General features: G+C 37.7%; 1 protein-coding gene across 1 annotated transcript; it reads left to right on the top strand.

The window, feature by feature from the left end:
• The first annotated feature begins 3,514 nt into the window (after positions 1-3,514).
• LOC149842204 (uncharacterized) lies at positions 3,515-6,838 on the top strand. The gene is made up of 4 exons (XM_089998993.1): positions 3,515-4,416; positions 5,231-5,301; positions 5,395-5,584; positions 6,489-6,838. Exons 1-4 carry the CDS (start codon positions 4,339-4,341, stop codon positions 6,702-6,704), a joined length of 555 nt encoding a protein of 184 aa, XP_089855119.1. The 5' UTR covers positions 3,515-4,338; the 3' UTR covers positions 6,705-6,838.
• Positions 6,839-8,860: the final 2,022 nt, after the last annotated feature.

The following is an 8,860-nucleotide window of genomic DNA, read 5'->3' as shown; positions in this document are numbered from 1 at the left end:
TCTGGATCTGGATTTTGGTACATATTATCAAACGGGAGTTCTTACCTGCACCCCCTTTTTGTGTAATTCTGACCCTGATCCATACCTACTCCAAGTTCAACTAATTACATGTGAAAATTTGATCAAGATAGAGATGTAACTCGGGTATGGATGCACTATGAATTAATCCAATATAATAAGACAGCTTAAGCAGATCCAATTTTGAAGATGGAATTCGCTCACGGTTCGATCCTGATCTGATTAACTTTTCAACATAGCAGATTTCGATTCTGCACGCAAATGGAGACGGATCTTAATCGGGTTCAGATTTCAGGCACAAAAAATCCTAAACTAGATCTATCCATATGGCTTATCGGGTCAAGAAGAGCTAGTGTGAGTTCTAACCAGTTGGCCAGCCATTCAGGGATGCCTACGGATCAGATTTGAGTCGGATATCTGTCTGAATCTAAATTGGATTCAGCTGAGCAAATAGCATATGAATAATAATCAAATTCAGTTTTCAATATGAAGCCTTATATATGTCTAAATGCAAATCTGAATCTTAACCAAACCAAATCCAACAAATATTTGAATCCGAATGATTAGCTAGTCAGATCCTGGTTCCGTATTACTTTTTTTCACCTGAGTCTGTATCCAAATTCAACTCCAATTAAACAAGATCCGATAAGGTCAGCTTCAGTAATATCTACATTCAAACCGAGTCCAACCTGTTTATGCACCTATAGATATCCAATATCCCCATTTTCACGTGACAAAGTTGGGCATTTGGATTAGGGGTGTCAACGGATTGGGTTTACCTGGACCAAACCCTATAAAGTTGGGGTATGATGACAAATAAGAAGACCCGATTAAGACCTGGATCTGGACCCAAAGATCCCATTAATAAATTGACCCAGGTATAGTTTGTGAAATTTTATACCAGACCCGGGCCCGACCAGAGTTCAGATTAAGACACTCAATTTTTCAATGTAAAAATGATGAAAAATATTATTTTACCGGGTATGGTCCGAGTCTGGTTCATGTAGTTCTTATCGGGTCTAGGTATGGTTTCTCTTATGGTAGACCTGATTAGACCCGGGTTTGGATCAATACCATACCCAAAAATCTGATCCAAGTCTGATCCCACCTGGGTCTGAACCAAACCCGACCCGTTGACACCGCTAATTTGGATCATACATAAAATCAAATCTAGACCCAGATCCAAAAATAATCTTCCATCCGAACTAGAGGTGTCAATGGGTTGGGTTTGACCTAGACCCAACCCATACCAAACCCTATAGGAGTAATAAAAAAAGAGGTTCTATTAAAATCGTGTTGGACCCAAAGGATTTGATTAGTATATGGAGCCAAGTATGGTTTGTGAAATTTCATACCAAACCGACTTGAGTTCCGATTAAGCCCGTAAAATATATAATTGTACAGGTATGTATCAGGTCTGGTTTATGTAATCTCTACAGGATCTTGGTATGGTTTTTCTTATAGCAGATATAATACGACTTGTCTCAGAACCTGGTACTAACACCTCAAAGACAGATCCTGGTTCTGAACGAGATCTGACCTGATGACACCCCAAATCCAAACCAAGCCCCTCACCTAGGGGTGTCAACGGGTCGGGTTTGGTTCAGATCCAGGTAGAATCAGACTTGAACAAGATTTTTGGATATGGTATCGGGTTCAGACCCGAGTCTAATCAGGTCTACTATAAGAGAAACTATACCCGAACCCGATAAGAACTACATGACCCAGACCTGGACTAGGTAAAATAACATTTTTACATTGAAAATTTGAGTCTTAATCGGAACTCAGGTTGATCCCGAGTCTGGTATAAAATTTCACAAATTATACCCGGATTCATGTATTAATCGGACTTTCGAGTCTAGACCCGGGTCTTAATCCGGTCTCCTTATTTATCACTATACCGGGACCTGATAAGGTTTGGTCCGGGTAAACCCGACCCGTTAACACCCCTACCCTCGCCCATTAAGCAACTTGTACGTGGATGACAGAAGTCATGGACATTCCAAATATATATATATATATTTTTAGGATATGTTTAAAAAAAATAAAAAATAAGAATTATTAAAAAATTTTGGAGCCACATAGTGGAATATGTTAGGTCACCATCAACACCAGATGGAACCCAAGCAGAAGCAACCAGGAAAAAGCAGGAAGGCATTGAATGTAGAGCCAATGCCATTGCCACCATTAAGACATGGGAGAGAAGGCCACCGACAAAACTTTCTAAAGGGATGGATCCTTATCACACCAACCCAACACCTTTCTCTTTCTTTCCCCCACCAGGTACTAGGGTTAGGGTTTCCTTGCTGTCCCCTTTCATTCTTTTCTTTATATTACTAAAGTGCCCCTTTAACTTAACGATTTGTAAATCTATGTGTTAATCCATCACAATTACCACTATGGTTTTAATTGTTTTAGGACTTTATTCAATGAAAATATACGTAGTTTTGATTGCATTGATGTCTTTTTAAAGTGTGTTAGTGTCGCGCACAAATAGTTGTACCATACATGGTTTGATTAACTAAGTGAGTTTTATTACTTAATGTATATAAATTTGGTGAACATAATCTTTATGGTTTCGTGAAGATAAGGTAGGCCAAGTTAGCACGCCTAGTTTTCTACAACCAAAAAAAAGCTAAAAAAAATGTACCTTTCAAGTTTACTCTATCAACGTCTCAGCATGTACCTGTTTCACATTTATTCAGAAATTAGAAAGAAATATCTCAGTAGTAAATGAGGAAAGAAGAGAAGGATTTAAATGAAATTTACTGCACAAACTACTCGAAGTTGACTTGCGAGCAGGAAAAGGATGAATAGACCGATTTAAATTTCCTGTAAAAGTAAATATATGCTGAAAACGATATATAAGTAACTGTAATTGGATGAATATTTTCTAGTATGGATCTGTGTATTAAGAAAAAAAAAAGGGTGCATGTCATGCACTCACGTTTTTTGTTATGCTCCTTGACTGAGAGAAGAAATGATCTGGTTATCTTCTTTAAAAAGAAGAATTAGTAATTTCAATCTCATAAACACGCAGATAGACAAAAAAAAAAAAGGTAAAAAATAGCAGGCATTTCATGAAAATTTCATTGCGCAGACGGTCTTCGCAAGTTTGCAGAGAATACCATCTTATTTTTTGGTTTTTTGCGTAGCCGACCTAAAATTTAGTCTACAACTAAAAAGGTTTGGAAAACAGGAGGTTTTATTATTTTTCAGTAATAAAAACATTATTTTGGGAAAAAACCAACCGTGCACAGCTTTTAGGCCATACTACCTCTGACTTTTCAGCGTTCACTGCACACCATAGATTCCCATGGCACCAGTCACTGCAAAAATAAATAAATAAATAGAAAAGGTGAAGAAAAAGCAAAGTTGGAATTCACTAAAAAAATTAATCAAGGGTAGTTTGGTAAATGATCACTTTCTTTAAACTTCTATTCACCCTCGCCTCAAAGTTTAAAGAGGGGTACAAAGCATCCTGATCCACCACGACAGGTAGAACCATCTGCTGCTATTTTTCTGTTTTCTCTCTGCTCCCCAACATCTCTCTCACAGAGGCCTAAACACCTCTCTCTCTTTCTCACCAAGGCCTAAATAGGCATAAAACAATTTCAAGAGAAGGAAAGAAGTCTCCCCCACCTCCCTCTCTCTCTCTCTCTCTCTCTCTCTCTCTCCAAGGCCTAAATAGGCATAAAGCAATTTCAAGAGAGAATGAAAGAAGAAGTCTCCCCCACCTCTCTCTCTCTCTCTGTTCCTAATGGCCCAGCTGGACCAAATTTATGGAGAAAAAAAAGAAAGATGTCTTCGGAGGTTCAAACCAAACCCAAGGAAAATAATGACAAGAATGCCCCTCTGCAACCCCCCCCCCCTAAAAATCTCATCCTCGCACAAGAGCAAGTCCCAGTTTTTATATCTGCGCCCAATTTGGGGGTTGTCTTGGTCAGAGCTTCAGTGGGCAGTCCAAACAAGAAAACAATATGCCACCAACATCTCCACCATCACCACCACCTTCCCTCTCTCTTTCTCTCTCTAACTTTACTTGTTTCTCTCACTGACCCATGGGCGGTTCTGGGTAAATCTGTGCCCACATGACTCCTTCTCTCTCTAGGATTGCTAACGTCTAGTGAGAGAGAAAAAGAGAGCCATGGGTGTGGGTTTTCCCAGTTTTGGGTTAGGTGGCACCATCCTGTTTTCTTATCAAGGTTGGACTCTGCTATTTTTGGACCTGGCTTTCCCTCTCCAAGTGCAATTCCTTCCTTTCCTCTCTCATTCCTATCTCCTTCTTTGAGAAAGAGAGATAGAGATAGAGAGGAGGCCATGGCTTCTCTGCCTGATTCAAAGAAATTGATGTTGAAGCACCAAAGCTTGAAGCAGGATTTCGACGACTTGTTCAGGGTAAATATCCTATCTTTCCCCATCTCTCTCTCTCCTTTTCTTTCGAGGGTTTTGATCATAAATCATGGGATTTTTTTCTGCCCTTCTGCAACTTTTCTGATGATGGGTGTTCTTCCTCCGAGAAAAAACCGGGGTATTTGTTTTTTTCCCCTTTCCGAAGTTATTTAAGGTTCTATAAAAAAATATATATTTTGGGTTTTTGTTTTTCTGATTGAGAAGGGGATCCTTTTTCATGGTTTTATTCATCTTTAAATTTATGTTATTTTTCCTCATGATAGTTTTCTGTTGTCTCGTCGAAAACCTGAGTAGTTTCATCTTTCTTTCTTGTGATCTCATGGCTGATGAACCTTCTCCTCCCCATCCACAACTGCTCCTTCTTCTCACAGTTTTCTCCCTCTCTGCGTCACTTCTGATGGGCTGGTTCTGTTTTGTGAGGAGGATCTCTTTTGTGGCACTGCAAAAATTCCATGGTTGATGTTTTCATAATACATGTTAGCTTATCTTGCTCTCTTCAAGATTAAAACATCAAGAGAAAGATCCCTCCATACTTTCTTCCTTCTTCCACTTTTTATTTTTCTGGAAGAATAAATTTTCCCTTTCATTATAACCGGGTGTTTGTTCTGGGTTTCATTATAACAAGGCATTCTTAATATTTTGGGATCCGTTTCAGGTCTTGCGCTTTTCTCAATATCTTGGGCTTTTCTTCCCCAACCTTTAAATTTTTTTCCGTTGTTTCTTCTATGTAATTTTTGGTGGCAATTTATTGGATTTCTGTTTTTGCCTTATTTCAACATTGAAACCTACTTTTGTGCAGGAGACACAGGGTTTGAAGGCAAGGTTGCAGGAAGCCAAAGAAAAGAGATTAAGACTCCTCTCAGAAGTTAGGTATTTACATACTTTCTCTATCATGCCTATTTGATTTTGTATCCATTGGAGTCTGAATTTGTAGATTTTGAGAGAGTTTATTCAATTTGACAGGTTTTTACGTCGAAGGCACAAGGTCTTATCCAGCAACTCATCACAGGCAAACGCAAAAGAAAAGATCAACCAGCCTAGGAACTTAGAAGCACCAAGTGGAACCGACCGATGGAGAAAGAACTGCAGTGAAGAAAACGTCTCTTCTGCACGAAATCTTTCTCTTTTAGACTTGAATCAGGCTTCTGAACCTGTAATTTCATTTCTCCAATCTCTGTGAATTCTATAGCCAGAATTTATTTATTCATCTCTTGCTGATTTCGCCAATACATTTCTGGTCTCACTGATTTTGCTAATACATTTCCCTTATCTCAAATGACTGCTTAATTTATTTTCTTATGAAATAGCTTTTGCATATTCCTGAGCCTGTAATTCATGACAAGTTGCAATGAATTTAATCATCAAAATTAATCAACTATTCTCTCATTGGTTTTGGGTGATGCTTTTGTTCTCGTCCATGAACTTCATGTTGCATTTGATATTCTTATGATATTTTGTTGTTTATTCACTTGCAATTCATAATTGGAATCACAGTCAGTTTTTAGTGTCTCATGACTTCCAAGGGAAACCCAAGATTAATTTGCTTCTTAGGTCTGGAAAAGTTTTATTGTTAGATGAGAAATGTAAGAAATAAAATTCTGGTGCTCTTTGTGTGTGTTTTGCTTATTTTCTAATGTTTGATTACAATATCGAACTGCAACTCTTCGAAGAATAAAATCCATATTTCTTCTCTGCTACTGCTTTTCAGTAGTTCTCTTTTGATATCATATGTAAATTTGTGAAGTTCTACAAATTCATAAATTTTGTTGTGTGAGTTCTGTTGATTGCTGAATATGTTATCTTCCTAGTAACTGACTTAACAAACATAAATTTAAATATTTCTACACTAATTTTGCTGGCTATTTGATGCAAATCCAAGACAGGATTCACAAGAATCTACTGTCTACCAAACTACAATCTACTCCTAATGTATGATATGCCGGGAATCTACTGTTATTCCTTCTTCATCTTGTATGTGTGTTTTGATGTCAAGTTTTGATTTCTCTTGCAAAGTTTTTTATTCATTGGTGTAGTTAGCATTCACTTATTTGTTGTAGATGGAAGATAGTGGGGAAGTTCAGGTTGTATGGGAGCCTTTGAGGTTGGATAAGAAGGCGAAGATGGGCGTGATTGAGAGTGATCGGTCGACAAATGATTTGAAGCTATCCATCTTCAGAGGGATCAGTAATGGAATAGGTAGTGGCGATGGAGGTGCAGAAAGAGTGGGCAAGAGAAAAATCTCATGGCAAGATCAGGCAGCTCTGAGGGTTTGAGCTTTTTGAACTAAAGGAAGCCCGCTCTGTCTTCTTGGCCATCATATCCTCGGTTCATTGTGATTATTTTTTTTTTGTTATGATTGCCATTGTATAAAGATAATATAGTAGTGAATCCAAATTTTGGGATCTAACCTCTACTGATGATTCTATGCTCCGAGAGAGAGATTTATGCTTGAGAAACGTTGGGCATTTTAGTTAGGTCATGAAACCAGTGTGGTTTAGTTCTACCAAATTTGCAGTGGGGAGTGGGGAGATTGATCTGCATGTGCTCGTGAAATTGGTTTTACCACAGATAGAGAGAGAGAGAGAGGTTCGAGAACTATTGATTATTTCATCTATATTTTAGTAGGTTAGTTGTATTAATTTTGCAGTAGCATGTGTAGTATGATCTACAGGTGCTCACGGATAAGATTGGTCTTTAACCAAACAGAAGAAATTGCCTAGGGTTGCCCTAATGCTTTCAAGTTAAAAGAAGTCGAAGAGTTTGATATCTGTGGTGTGCATCTTATGCTGCAAGGCCTTTGCCAATTGGAAAAATATCCCCAGCGTGTAGGGGGAAGTACTGGGGGAGTTTTACACTTACACTGTGGACATCAACTCAGGTACATGGTTAACCCAACATTTCTCAGCCTAATAGGATATTGGTTTCTTCACGCTAAATTAAAAAACAAAACAAAAAAAGCCTAATAACGTCTGTTAATTCATCAGTTGTTTAGCTTCTTACTGCTTGCTAAAAAAATACCAACTTTCCGGATGGAAACGGAATTCTTTTTGAAGCGTTTCGTCTTCTTTCTGACGTACTACAAAAAAAAGTGTTTGGAGGCAAGGCAATGCTTATCTTCAAGGTGGAAGAATGGGATGCTTGTGCTGCAATGATTGCTAGCTCTCGGCTTGCAGTTTAAAACTTGTGAGAACATCTGGTTGGGTCTTAGGGTGTGGCTGAGCTATCAGGTAGCTTTTAGAGATTGAGACCCAATTGGTTTATTTAGTAGAAAAATATAATTTGAATTGCCTATCCAGAAAAAAAGGGATTTTGAATTACCTGATTGTGTTTTATTATCAGGTTATTTAACTGCTTCAAAAATTAAGTCTTTTTTTTTTGAAAGAGAGTAATTCATTCAGCATAAATAATAGAGTTACAACAGGAATTATGAGAAGTGATGAGGTATCACGCCCACAGTTCACACAAACAGTAATCAGAGATTCAATTTTTTTTAAAAATTAAGTCATTATCAAAATTTGATGACTGTTGATAAGGTACTAAGATGAAGGTACCAGATCAAACCTTGCTGGTGCACGTGTCAGTAGCTTTCAAGGTGGTCGTGGGCTGGGGCCCCACCCAGGGTTTTCCTTATCACGGTGAGGGTTCGTCATCATAAAAAAGTTGATGATTGAATAAATCATATATTTTCTGCTAAACCTCTTTTTTTTAATCCCATGTGCAACTTCTTGAGAACATTTTTTGGGCAAGATTGCTCAGATAAAGTTCATACGTCTGACTTTATGCTAGAGTGTATGATGAAGTCAACTATAATATAATTTAAGCCTGCAATAACACAAAATCCTAATTTTATAATATATATATATATATATATATATATATATATATATATATATATATATATAGAGAGAGAGAGAGAGAGAGAGCACACGGAAGACAGAGCACTTTAGCCAAATCTCTGGCCTACATAGCTTGTAGTGAGGAGAACCGCCACTGGTTTGATAAGCCATCATATTGGCTAGCTTTCATATAACTGTACAGTTGTAAAGATCATTACTTAATAAACTGGTAGGGGTTTGCCAAACCCAGCTTGCCTTTTGAAAAAAAAAACTTAAGATTAGCATAACTATGCAGCAGAGGTGAACAGGAGTCTACTCCTTATAATCAAGGCTGGTAAGGGAGTAGAATTAGTTGAGCTTGGGCTATTTGAACTCGGCTCTTTAAGGGCAAGTCTCTGTTTGGGCTCGGCCCTTGAGCTTGTTATGAGAAGAGCTCTACAAATCGACCATGAGCAGACTTGTAAAAAAAAAAAACTGCTTTTAAGATATATATATATATATATATATATATAGTAATGCGTTCCTTGGGCCTTTTTTTTGTTAGGTCCTTTCAAAAATCATAGTTTTAAATATTTTTATCACATCTAACACAG

The sequence above is a fragment of the Nuphar pumila genome, chromosome 3 (genome assembly GCF_984573655.1).
Source record: "Nuphar pumila chromosome 3, dmNupPumi1.hap1.1, whole genome shotgun sequence".
Classification (NCBI taxonomy): domain Eukaryota; kingdom Viridiplantae; phylum Streptophyta; class Magnoliopsida; order Nymphaeales; family Nymphaeaceae; genus Nuphar; species Nuphar pumila.
This window is presented reverse-complemented; position numbering and strand designations above follow the sequence as displayed.

Coding starts and splice junctions, on each gene's coding strand:
- LOC149842204 (XM_089998993.1), top strand. CDS start 4,339: ATGGCTTCTCTGCCTGATTCAAAGAAATTGATGTTGAAGCACCAAAGC. Junction 4,417..5,230: donor ATTTCGACGACTTGTTCAGG/GTAAATATCCTA, acceptor ACTTTTGTGCAG/GAGACACAGGGTTTGAAGGC. Junction 5,585..6,488: donor TGAATCAGGCTTCTGAACCT/GTAATTTCATTT, acceptor TATTTGTTGTAG/ATGGAAGATAGTGGGGAAGT.